Below are 13,552 nucleotides of genomic sequence, written 5' to 3'. Positions count from 1 at the left end.
CCCAGCCGCTCCGCGGCATGTGGGATCTTCCCGGACCGGGGCACGAACCCGTGTCCCCTGCGTCGGCAGGCGGGCTCTCAACCACTGCGCCACCAGGGAAGCCCCAGAATATATATTTTATATGTGTGTATACAGACGCACACACACGCGCACACACACACAGCAGGAAGAATATATATATTTATTTATTATAGGGAATTTGTTCACACCATTATGGAGGCTGGCAAGTCCCAAGATCTGCAGGGTTAGTCAGCAAGTTGGAGGCCCAGGTGAGCCAATGGTTTAGTTCCCATCCAAGTCTGAAGGCCCAAGACCCAGGAGATCCCATGGTGTAATTCCTGTTTAAAGGCTGACAGGCTTAAGACCCAAAAACCAATATTTCAGTTTGAGTCTAAAGTAGGAAAAAGGTTGATGACTCAGTCTGAAGGCTGTCAGGCAGGAAGAATTCTTTCTTACTTGGGGGGTGGTCAGCTATTTGGTTCCATCAGTCCTTCAACTGATTGGATCAGGCCCACCCACATTAGGGAGAGCAATTTGCTTTATTCAATCTACCGATTTAAATGTTAATCTCATCTAAAAACCCCTAAAGGAAATACTCAGAATAATGTTTGACCAAATATCTGGGCACCCTATGGCCCAGTAAAATTAACCATCACAGCTCCTGAATGGAATTTTTTGTTTGCTTTTGTACAGTCCTTAAATAAAAGTTTGTTATTCATTGTTTGGCATGCTCTTATTTTCATTGTGAACGAGAAGTTGTGGGGAAAGGCTTTGGGCTGGTAAGAGAAGAGCACCTTATGGGATTGGTTTTGAACAGCCTGATTCCACCCATGCAAGCTTTAACCACAGTTAAAAATAAAGCCACAGCTTTATTTCTGCGTCTGCCTTCTCAGTATTTCATTTATATCAGTTTATAAAGTAATAGCGTGTATGGGGTATTTACATTTCACTCATCCATATTAAATTTCAAACATACTTTTGTGAATATCCCAGTCTTAAAACTAATTCACATTATTCACATTGGCTGCACCCAAGGAAACTTACCAGCAGGAAAGAGAACTGACATTTATGGAGGCAGAAGCATTACATATGTTAACTCTTTTTCTTCTTCTTCTTTTTTTGGGGGGCTGCAGTGCACTCCATGCAGGCCAGACCAGGGATCGAACCCATGCCTCCTGCAGCTGAAGCGTGGAGTCTTAACCACTGGACCAGCAGGGAAGTCCTGACTCATTTAATCCTTACAATAAGGAAATAATGCTCTAAATGGCTAGGTAGTAGAACTGGGAGCATAAATCTAGTGTATCTAGCTCTGAAGACAATACCGTTTTCTCTTTGCACTGAAATACCTTGAAGATATGAGAGGCGTGTAGAATTTTAGCATACATATTTGATTAATTAGACTTTTTTTTTTTAAGTTAAACCTGAAAAAAAAATCCTAATCCTGGATGTGCCTTAGTGGTCTTGTTGTGTCTGAACTGATGAACTACAGTCAGGTTTAATTAAACAGCACTCAGAAAAAACCCTGCGCAGGGGCTTTGGGAAACCAGAGGTTGTTCCTTGGACAGAGAACATTTAGCTTCTCTGACAAATGTATTGGATTAGTTGATCTTTGAGCTCCCTTCCAGTGGGAGGGACAAATTAGGAGTATAGGATTAACAGATACAAACTAGTATCCAAAAAATAGATAAGCAACAGGGATTTACTATATCATACGGGGAATTATACACAATATCTTGTAATAACCTATATAATGGAATATAATCTGCAAACAACTACCCCAAATCACTATGCTGTACACCTGAAACTAACACAGTATTGTAAATCAACTATACATCAATATAAATAAATAGACTCCCTTCCAGTTCCACAATCCTTTGGCTTTAAATTACCACCAGTGAGGCGCGGGACTCTGGCTTCGCGGGGTGTCTACAGGACCATCAACGGTCGCCAACTCAGAGTAAACAAGCATTTCTGAATTCATAACCCCTTGGAGGTCATGTAGGTTAGTTAGCTCTACATAGTCTACAACTTCCCAGACCGGTGGCCCTGAACGTTGGGCTTTTAACGCCAGAGCGCAGAAGGAAATCCGACGACCTTAGAGGGAATCCAGTCTCCACCACTAAATTCTAATCTCAAATTTCTTCTCTGCGGCTACCATCTTCCACAGGACTACAACTCCCAGCAGGCGACGCCCGAGGCCAAAGGTTACTGGCGGCCCTGCCCGAGTTTCTTGCCTTGTGGCAGCCAGTACAGCCAATAGCAAGGAAGGGCAACCCTCAGGAACCAGTCCTGGAGAGGCAGGGCGGATCCTTTCAGGGTTCCGGTTCCGACTCCTTCCCCTGGCGCCCCGAGGCGGTGCTGTCCCTGACCGTACGGCTGGAGCTAGGTTGGTCGGCGTCGGGCCCGGGGTAGCGGTTGCGGGGAGGCGGGAGGGCGCGCGCATGGCGTCTCGGGGAACTCTAAACGTGGCCCCTTCCCTCTCACCGGGCAGTTGGGGCTGTGGCTTTGCTCCCCGGACCCAGTGGGGAGCAAACGGGCCCCTGTGGTCCCTCCGCCCTAACTCCTGACCCCTTCCCCCGGCCTGCACGACCCGACTGCTGGACCCAAACCACTACCTTCCCGCCCTTCTCTTGGCCTTTGAGTAGTCCAGCCCGGCTTCCACTGACCATACATTTGGGGTCAGTTTCTTTTCTCCCACCGCTCCGGCCCCAAGCCCGTCGGCAAGTCTGAACCCAGCTCCTGTGCTCTACAACGCTCGTGCCCTCAGACTCCGCCCCGCTGCACACGACCCGGCCTCTTGGGCCGGGTCCCCTGACCAGTCGCCTCGGACCCTCTGACTCTTTTGGTCCTTCTCTCTCTCTCACCCCTTATCCACCCGCCCTGTACAATTCCCAGTTCTTTAACACAGTTTCCCTGATCTTTACAAGCTCCTCTCTCTCCTTCCTCCCCCGCCAGCTCTCGACTTGATCCCAAAGACCCCGAACTAAGGCCCTTCAGACCGCTTTCCAGCTTGGCCTCTTCCCTCTAACCCAGGCCTTTGGCCTTCAGCATCAGTGATCAACAACCCCACCTTCCTGGTGCTAACTTCTTAGACTTGGCTCCTTTACCACTGCCTCAGTCCCTTCCACCTTTGGTCCTCCCTGTACCTCTGAGCCTCCTGGGAAGACAAGCCCCATGGGCCCCTTTCTCCTCTGAAATCTCTGAAATGTAATATGTAAGAGCCTCTTTACTTTACCTGCCACTGTCTTCTCAGTAGTTGGTGGGCTCCCCATCTCGGTAAGTCCCAACGTTGCTCACCCATCCTGCAAGTCATAGCTCAAAGACCACCTTTTCCGTCAAGCTGCTCATCTCTGAGCTCTTCAGGGAGATATGCCTGTGTCATAAGAACTACCGTGGCACTGTTCCTTCTTTCCTTTCTTCCTTCCCTCTTTCTCTCCTCTTTCTCCGATACTGGTGTAGTGCTTAAAAGCACTGGCTTTGGAGTAATGGGCATGGCTCCCAGTTCTGCCACTCACTTGCTGTGTGCCCTTGGGCAAATTACAATTTCCCTGCTTCCACTGGAACTTAACCTTCTACACTGTATGAGTTTCTGGAGTTCATAGCCTATTTCACTGCACTGTACCATAAACTCTTTTAGGATGGTGACTATAATCTTAAATCTTTTTGCTCTTTTTTGACCCAGCATTCAGCCCTGGGTAGAGTCACAGCTTGGTATATTGTGGGGTTCTCAGGATAGCAGGATTGGTAGTGAATGGAGGCCATGTAGCTCATTGCATAAAGACAGATGTTGGAGCCCTAGGTGGGATGGGCAGAGGTAGGAAGTAAATTAGATCATATCCATTCCCTTGTACTTAAAAAAAGTTTTGAGCACCAGGCCTTGTGCTGGAGAGATTACCAGAATGACCCAGTCCCTGCCCTCAAGTTGCTTATAAACTAATAGTGGAAATAGACATGTAAACAGATAATTGCAAATCACTGTAAAAGCAAGTACAAGATTCTGTGGGTGCATAAAGGAGGAAGTGGGCAGGAATTAGGAGATTGTTAAGGAATAGTGGGTGAGAATAGACACAAGCAGGCATGAAATGGGTTCTGGAGACAGGCCCGGCCTTCATTCAGTTCGTTCAGCAAATATTTATTAAGGATCTACTAGGTATGACTGCCACTGCTGTAGGAGTTGGGGTTATATTAATGAATAAAGCAAAGAACCTGGCCCTCATGGGACTTACGTTTTGCAGGGGGAGGCCAATACTAAATAATAGACATAAAAAACATTGTTAGGAGTTGAGAAGTGCTGTGGGGCAGGGGAGACTGAGTGAAGGGGAAGGGGTCGTAATTTTTTAATTTATTTTTTTGGAGGGGTTGTAATTTTTAAAAGGATGGTCAGGAGACAGTGAATAAGTATCGGAATAAATTGTTTCTGATTTTTTTTTACATTTTTGAAGGTGAAGCAAGCCTGTTATTTTTCACATCACTTATCTAGATTCTTGAAAAAGCACTCTCTAATAGAGATTGGTAAATTATACTTCACCTCCTTTTGTTTTTTTTAATAGAGCTTTATTGGAGTATAATTGCTTCATAATGCTGTGTTAGTTTCTGTTGTACACCAAAGTGAATCAGCCATATGCACACATACATCCCCATATCCCCTGCCTCTTGAGCCTCCCTCCCATCCTCCCTATCCCACCCCTCTAGGTCATCGCAAAGCGCCGAGCTGATCTCCCTGTGCTATGATGCTGCTTCCCACTAGCTAACTATTTTACTTTCGGTAGTGTATATATGTCAATGCTACTCTCACTTCGCCCCAGCTTCCCCCTCCCACCCCATGTCCTCAAGTCTATTCTCTATGTCTACATCTTTATCCCTGCCCTGCTTTTAAATAAAGTTTTATGAAAACAGACATACCCAATCATTTACAGATTTTCTATGGCTGCTTTTATGATACAATGGCAGAGTTGAGTAGCTGCAACAGAGATCCTATGGCCCCCAAAATTTACTAAACATATACTCTCTGGTCCTTTACAGAAAGTTTGCTGACCCCCAACTCCTTAAAGATTTAAGGTACTGTCCGTATTTCACATTTTAGATTATATGTACTGTACCATTTTTTAATTGAATTTTTTTCTTTCCTAACAAGATCATGTAAGGGATCTTTTTCATTCTTGCCTTCTTCACAGGGCTAGCATGTAGCGTCTTCAACAATTGTAGTAGCAGCTGTCATGTACTGAATGACTAGTACTGCCACACTTTACACTGAGCATATTATAGGCATTTTCTCTAACAAAGTCCTGCTGTGTCTGTTGGTATCACAATTTTAGTGATGTGGAAGTTGAGGCTCAGAGTGGTTGAGTAATTTGCAGAGTTGTAAAGACAGTATGTGTCACTATAGGGATCCAACCCTAAATTTAGTCGGTGTCCCTTCCATTACCAGACCCCACCTGGAGCAATTATGAAGCTTTCATTTTCTATCATCAATGCCCCATCATAGTCTGTGCTTCCCTCCCTCATCCCTTTGTTCATGTCAGTCTGTACAGTATCTCCACCAGCCCACGCTGCCTTTTGAAATGCTGTTATTTCTTCAAGGTTCAGAGGAAATACCACTCTCCTCTTATCAGTACTTTCTTCCCCTCATTCCCTGTCCTTGGCTGTCAGAACTCAAAGGAGTCTGTGCAGCTTAGCAAGCATTTGCTGATGTTTGCATAAGTAGTCCCTGTGTTGGGCACTCTGTGTGTGTGGGGCAGGGAATGTGTGTTTGGGAGACTGTGTGTGGTGTGTGAGTATAGCTGGATGTGTGTATGGTGTGTAATTGTATAGCCATGAATGTGGCTCTATATGTGGGAGGGGTGTGTGTGGTATGTACGTGTGTGACTGTGTATGTGTGACTGCGTGATATGTATGTGTGTTGTGAGAGTGGCTGAGTGTGTTGGTAGGTGAGTATGGCTGTGTGTGGTGTGAGTCTATGTGTGAGACTGTCTGTGTATGCACTGCTGTGTGTGGTGTTTGAGTGGAAGTGGGTACTGACCAATCAGAACAGACACAGCCTAGGCCCTCAGTGGGTCTTGGAGGACCCAGATGTTAAGCCTTTATTTGCTAGACTATGGCGAGGTCTGGGGAAGGGAAGGAGTGTACACTTAAGAGGATTCAAAGCTGGGCCTTGTAAACGAGTAGGAGAGCCTCAAGAATTAGAGATTCTGTTATCTTCATTTTGAAAACAGGCAAATAGGTGGATACTTTTAAGGAAGCCTTTTCAGAAACGATTAAACATAATGGGAATTTCAGTTAACTTAACAGTTAGGCAGAAAAATCGAACGCATCCCCAAATGGAAGCTCCTTTACTTGTAGGTGAATTCGAGTCTAGACTGTCATTGTTTAGTGGTATTAAGAAAAGTGACATTGTGCAAATCATACAAATATCTTTTGGGGCTGGACAAAGCTGGGGCCTTCTTTTTGCTCTGGTGGGTAGCTTTAAATATCTGTGGAAGTTTGTCACTTGAAAGTAAGTAAAGGCATTCTATCCGAGTATTCCAGTTAATTGAGGTTATTTCTGACGGATGGTTCCAAAGGGATGGTATATACCCACCCCTTCAACCAGGACGAAAGATTCCCTGGGGTCTGGCCTGACCCAAGGAATAAAGGTGTTGGCCATTTGTGTTCATTCTCAGGGTTCAGAGATGGGCAGTGAGAAGGAGCAGAGCCCAGAACGGCACCTGCCTGAGGAAGGGGAACGGGGTAATAAGCCATGGAGAGTGGATGACTCAGAGGGTTCTTGGATCCCAGATGGGGAGAAAGAGCATGGGCAAGCAAGCCTACCAGAGGGGCCACAAGGGCTCTATCCAGAGAAGCCACCGCAGGACGTCACTGTCCCCGCTGGAGAGCCAGGGGACCTCTCTGCTCATCCGAGGCCCGAGGCTGATGAGAAGCCCTTTATATGTGCCCAGTGTGGCAAAACCTTCAATAATACCTCCAACCTGAGAACACACCAGCGGATCCACACAGGCGAGAAACCCTACAAGTGTTCTGAGTGTGGCAAGAGCTTCTCGAGAAGCTCCAACCGCATCCGGCACGAGCGCATCCACCTGGAGGAGAAGCACTATAAGTGCCCCAACTGCGAGGAGAGCTTCCGGCGGCACTCGGACCTCACCACGCACCAGCAGGACCACCTGGGCAGGTGGCCCTTCCGCTGCGACATCTGCGGCAAGAGCTTCAGCCAGAGCTCTGCGCTGGCCGTGCACTACCGGACCCACCTGGAGCCGGCGCCCTACATCTGCTGCGAGTGCGGGAAGAGCTTCAGCAACAGCTCCAGCTTCGGCGTGCACCACCGCACCCACACGGGTGAGCGGCCCTATGAGTGTGCCGAGTGCGGGCGGACCTTCAGCGACATCTCCAACTTTGGGGCGCACCAGAGGACCCACAGGGGCGAGAAGCCCTACCGGTGCACGCTGTGCGGGAAGCACTTCTCCCGCAGCTCCAACCTCATCCGCCACCAGAAAACTCACCAGGGAGAGCAGGCTGGGAAAGATTCCAGCTGAAGAGGGCGAGGAAGAGAGAGAGCAGAGCGTGGGACCCCAGCCTAGTGCAGAAAGATCTTTAGGATCTCCTGCTGCCCCCTTGACCTCAAGGCCTTCCTCCCACTTTGGAGAATGGTTTTCTGTTGCCTCTGAAGCCAGGATCTCCAGGAAGTCCTGAGAAGGGACTCTGAGTAAAAATCTTCACTTTTTTTCCAGGCCGATTTCTTGTGGTAGAAAGTCAGAGGACCCCGTCTTGGCTTCACCTCCTTGGGGTGAAAGAGAAATAAGGTAGGCTTAGGACATGCTCATATCATTTGGGCAACCGTCCCCTGGCCTTTGAGGAAGTACCTGTGAGGTGGGCATCACTGTCTGGAGGTCCTCTGTATAGTATAGTGTATAGTGGACCGCTTAGGGCACACTGCGGTGGTCCACTAGTTCCCACCTGCTGTGCCTTAGCTGGGCTGGGAGGAGCAGGGGAGAAAGGGGCCCCCTTGGCCCAGAGAAGAGGTCTGAAGTCCTACTTTCGGAATGAAAGGGAAGCCCTCAAGGAGCCATGATCCAGGGACCCTCACACTCCCTCCTGTTTGTGACTTGTCACCCCCGCCCCAACGTGCATCTGTTTCCCCAGGGTTAGCAGTAAAAACCCTTTAATGAAAAGGACCCGTGTACTTATTTGGGGGCATCGAAGAAGTGGGGAGGTGGTTGCACCACAGCCACTCTGGAAGGGAGTTGAATTCCAAGAAAGAATGGGTGGCTGCTCTGAAAAGCAAAAGGAAGCAGCTGACTCTGAGGTCTGTGAGGAGGAAGGGGAAAGGGAAGGAAGTAATATTAACTGAGCATGCACTCTATGCTCTGGATTCTGCAGGTCACTTTCACATTCTCTATCATTTAGTTGTCGCAGCAACCGCAAGGGAGTAAGATGAGGCAAGTGAGGAAAGGTGAAGTCACTCGCTGTGAAGTTGCACAGCAGGTATGTGGCGGAGCCAGAGTTCAGACCTGGGCCTCCCTTGATTCTGAGCTGATGCTCTTTCACTACATTCACCTTGCTGGCTTCTGAAGGAGGTGCCACTTAGGGGGCTGGCCTGGGACCAAGTGATTCCCTGTAAGTGGGAGTTAGTGTGGCCTCTTGATACAGCCCTGGACCCTTTGCCCTGTGGGATGTCAGGGCCAAGCATGAGAACCTTTTCAACTTTAGATTGATTATTGATTGACACTTATTCGGTGCCTAGGAAAAATGACAGTGACAGGGCATAGGGGGTGAAGGGTGGGACAAGATGAACCTAAGGTCTGCCCTTAGTAGCAGTAGTGCAGTTCCTAACTGAACTGCTCGTTAGGGATCGTGCCTGGCTTTCTGCCCTTCTGAAGGCCTGGCTCCACGTGGCAGTTTTCAGTGTTTTCTGCATGGAGGTTTATTGTTCATCCAAATTTCCTCCAACAAATACAAAAGACCCCTCTCTATCTCTCTTGCCAATCTGGAGCCCTGCTCTTCCAGAGTGAGGGGCCCTCCTCATTTGTAGCCAGTTGGCAGAATGTGACTGGCACTGCTGATGACCTGACCTATCACATGGGATCTTGCCGCCTACCCAGGAAGGGATATGCCAGTCATCATCCTTTTCTCACAACAACCCTGTGAAGTAAGAATTACCCACATTTGACAGATGCAGAAACAGGCTTACATGGCAAGTCAGTGGCAGGGTCAGGAACCTAACCTACTTCTACCCAAACCCAAAGCCTGTATTTTTTCTGACCATAAAAGACGACTTCCCAAACAATTCCCTGACATTTTGTAGGATCCTTTTCAGTTTACAAAGCACTTTTATTTCATATACATTTTCCTGCTCCTTGAAAATCTCCATACAAAATATTTTAAACATATAGTCACCCAACTGGCATGTATGAATTGCTCCCTACTAATAGAAGTTGCCAGGGGCTTCCCTGGAGGTCCAGTGGTTAAGACTCCATGCTTCCACTGCAGGGGGCAGAGGTTCGATCCCTGGTTGAAGAACTAAGATCCCCGATGCCATGTTGCCAAAATAAATAAAACTTTAAAAAGAAGTTGCCATCTAACACCTACTGAATGCCAGTTATTATACACCATTATTTCTGATCTCCATGACTAGTCTGCAAAGTAGTAGTATCCCCATTGTCAAGATAAGGAAATTCTGAGGGGTTAAATGACCTGACCTAATGGCTGAGCTGGGATTCCAATCAGGTGCTTCTGATTCCAAGGCCAGCTCTTCATTTTGCTCATTACCAAGCTAGGTGTGCTGTTCTCTCATCCTGGAGAGCTTGGGAATCCTTCCAGACCCAGAGCCTTAGTGACAACTGCTGTGATTCTTTTGTAGTCTGCTGCCAGTGAGACCCAGGACCTGCTTTGATCTTGGGACATAACTTGCTGGCCCATCTCATTTGCCCTTTTTTGACCAAGTTCATAGGCTAGGTTTTCTGTGTTGGTCCAGGCTATTGAGTCCTGACTAGTCCATTTATTCACCCTCTGACTTCCTTTTTCGCTAGCTTCCTTTACTTTCTCCTTCATTCCCTTTTCCTCTTCCCTTTCTTCTCCCTTTCCTCTTCCCTTTCTTCTCCCTTTCCTTCCTCCCTCCCCACTTCCTTCCTCTCTCTCTTCCTCCTAGTTACTAGGAATACTGACAGTGAAGATGTGGCTCCCGTGTTCTCTGATGTGGGGTGGCTGTCAGGTTTCAACAGCAGGCAAACCTGGAAGGGTGAGGCCCTCATCAACTCCTGGCACTTGATCCTGGTGTGGTGACCACCCGCAGGCTCCCTGCCCTTAGCCTGAATTCAAATGAAGCCCTTTCCCTCCCATCAACCTTATGGCCTTCATGCAATTCAGTTCCACCCACCAACATTTGTCAAGCGGCTATTATGTGTCAGGAAGCAGGAGGTTCTCCCCGCCTCTCCTAAGGGAGTTTTAACTGGATGCCCGGAAGGGTCCAGGACAGGGAAGGGAGGTTGTGGGTAGGCAGGGAGAAGGGAAAAGCTGTGCACATGTAGCCTATGTTCAGGCCCTCTTTCTTCCCTCTGCACTGGAGGAACTTGACCCCTGAACTCTCTCCCCCGTGATAGGAAAGGTACAAGGGACATCAGTACAGCCATAGGCAGAGCCCCTGGACCCCAACTTCTGTTGGAACAGGAAGTCATGCCTGGTCTCTTCCTGCTCGGAAAGTTCTGGGTTCCTTCTGCTATGAGATCCCAGATGAAAGGAGAGACCCACGTGCACCTTTACCCACAGGCCTTGCTGCCTACCATCCAATACTCGCTGCTTGGAATCAAGGCATTTCCCCAGAGTCTCTAGTCAACAGGGAGACAGTAACCCATTACCGCTTGGGTAACAACTTCTTTCCCATTCACTATCACAGTACAGTAGTGCAGGCAAATTACAGGGTTGCTTTTGTCAGAGCCTGGAAGAGAGGCCTGGAGCCAGTCCTACTCATGTCTGGGTATTGGAAAATAGTGATTATACCAGCACTTACTATTGAGCCTAATTTCTAAATCTTCACAATTCTGCAAGGTAATTATTGTTTCCATTTTGCAGACGATGAACTTGAGGTTCAGTTAGATCAAGTGACTTGCTCATTTAAGGTCACATGGCTACTAGGTGGCTCACCTGGGATTGTAACCAACCCAGGCCTCATACTAATGCCTTCTTAATGACCGCATGGTCGTTAAGCCTTGCTCCCTGGAGCCCCGCTCCCTGTCAGTTCCCGCTACTCCTTAGAGCGGTCCCATCCCAGAAGGATGTAGTTCTGTCATGTCTCTCTCATGGTTGTTTGGCTGGGCCTAGGAGTTGATGCTCCTGGGAAAGGTGGGGTGTACAGAGCCAAGGCAAAGCTGCTGAGGGTAAGGTCTGCTGGGGAGAAGTCTGGACAAGGACAGAGGGATCAGCTGCAGCCCCGTGAAGCTCCTTCTTGTTCTCCCTCCCCATAGGGCATCTCCAGGGCAGTGCAGAGTCCTGCTCTTGTCCCCAGGGTGTTTTGGGACCCGAGGACAAGCGAGGCTTGCTCTCCTTTCTCCTTATCTGACTCTGAGAAGCTGCAGGACTTTCTCTTCCCCCTGCGTGGGCACACTGTCCAGGGCCTCAACCTACTGGCCTGAGGCTCCCACCCTGGGTTTAATTTCCACCAATAATGCGCTCAAGTCCTGGGTTGAGACGCCAGACCAGGGTACAGCCCACAGAGCTCCTTCACCTGCAGTAGCGGGCTAGTGACAGGTGGGAGGGGGGGCGCCTCTCGGCCCCAGGTAGCTGTCCCCCTTGTAGGGGGTGAAAAATAACTGTCCCTTTACCCTTCAGAGTTCTTGGCTGAGACCCCTGTAACAAGAGACAGATTAACAAGAGAAAAACAAGTTTATTCATGTGTATACCTCACATATACCTGGGAGACACCCAGGGAAAATGAGTTAACTTGCCCAGGTGGCCTAAACCATCTTTAGCCAAATATGAAATAAAGAAAGGTGAGGGTGGGAGGGGAAGGCAGTTATGGGAAGTTACCAGGAAAAGCAGGGTAAACAAAGGTAAGGTTTGTTATGCAGATTAAGTCTCTGCCTTCTCCATTGATAACATTCTCTTAAGATTTAGTCATCTCCTCCAAGTGCTGCGAGGTAGACACCCTTAACAAATGGAGATTTCCTTTATAAGTATAAATTTCCCTCTCAAAAAAGTAATTTCTACTCTGTTTTCCCAAGTTTCTCCCTTTGAGTGCAGGAGACTGGCGCTTAAACCCAGAGTTCCAAGGCAGGATGATAGGTGTCATTACAGTTGTGCCCGGGGGGGGGGGGGGGGGGGGGCCGCTGTAGGAGCCCCGGGGAGGGCCCTAACCTGGCCTGTACTAGTCATTGGGCCTCAAAAATGAGTAAGACACAGTCGTTCCTGCAAGGAACTCAGAGGAAGAGAAACTCCCTTCTGAACAAGGTGTTGGGGGAACACAGGTGGGATGGCTAACTCTGCAGGGGAGGAGAAGACAGAGAGGGATTGAATTTGGTCTTGGAGAATGAGTAAGTGTTTACTAGGTAAAGAAGAGGAAGGCTATTTCTGACGGAAGGGAAGCCTTGGTGTTTTAGGGAACGGTGAAACATTTGAGGTACTGAAGATTGTCATGTGTGGGGAGGAGATGAGGCTTGTTAGGTAGTTGGAGGCCAGGTCATGAAGGGTGTTGGATGCCAGAATAAAGAATTTCAGATTGTGGACAGTAGAGAATTTTAGAGCCGAGGGATGGCATGATCACATTCACCCTCTAGGAAGAACACCAGGCTAGTGTGGAGTATGAACTAAAGGGGGCAAGTAAGTCGGGAACGTGTATATAGAAGCCAGGTGCCAGCTGGGGCCTCCCAACCCACAGAGAGCTCTCTGATTGCCTCAGAGCCTTGCCAAAGCCACAGCACGGGAGAGTCCAAACCCGCCACAATTTCTGCAGATTCCTGGCCCTTAGGCTCTCATGGTCTCTTGCCTGAGGTTCCTGTGGTCTGCGCAGTCCTTCGCTGTGTTGACAAAAAAATTAATCAGTCGATCTAAGAAAGAAGTGGAAAATTTTATTAGAGCCCAACTGGGTATTATGACCCGGAAACAGCCTCTCAGAAAGCTCTGGGAACTGTTCCACCCGTTAGAGGTCAAAGCTCAGTCATATAGGTTTCTGAGACAGAGGGCTGTACATTAAGTGACGTATTATTGACAGTTTACACAATCCAGACCTACGTGTACAAAGCAAGTAGCGGGTCATGGGTCATCATGGGCCCTTACAAGATTAAGAAGGAACGTTATCTCCCAAGGAGTTATGACCCTTGATGAGATTAAGAAGGCATGTTATCTCCTAATGAGGTCTGGTTAGTGCAGGTGCACTAAAGGGGAGGGAGGAGGAAAAAAGAAAAATGTTATTTTAATTTTTCTTGTCTTACCATAAAACATGAATTTCATTTCATCATCTGTTGTGTCCCGATTTGCCTTTTATCACAGAACTAAGCACCTTCATGGGTTCCCTGAGAAGTTCTGTCATACCAAGCATTTTGTGCGTTTAGAATCCCTTGAAGAGATGGGG

General features: G+C 48.2%; 1 protein-coding gene across 1 annotated transcript; it reads left to right on the top strand.

Annotated features, from left to right (window-relative positions):
- The first annotated feature begins 2,360 nt into the window (after positions 1-2,360).
- On the top strand, positions 2,361-8,364 carry ZNF691 (zinc finger protein 691). The gene is made up of 2 exons (XM_029227986.1): positions 2,361-2,386; positions 6,660-8,364. The coding sequence occupies exon 2, from the start codon at positions 6,669-6,671 to the stop codon at positions 7,524-7,526; it is 858 nt and encodes a 285-aa protein (XP_029083819.1). The 5' UTR covers positions 2,361-2,386; positions 6,660-6,668; the 3' UTR covers positions 7,527-8,364.
- The last annotated feature ends 5,188 nt before the right edge of the window (positions 8,365-13,552 follow it).

Source organism: Monodon monoceros, unplaced genomic scaffold (genome assembly GCF_005190385.1).
Source record: "Monodon monoceros isolate NGI ecotype Baffin Bay Population unplaced genomic scaffold, NGI_Narwhal_1 Super_Scaffold_18, whole genome shotgun sequence".
Lineage (NCBI taxonomy): Eukaryota > Metazoa > Chordata > Mammalia > Artiodactyla > Monodontidae > Monodon > Monodon monoceros.
Note: the sequence above shows the minus strand (reverse complement) of the source record. Positions and strands in the feature narration are given on the sequence as shown.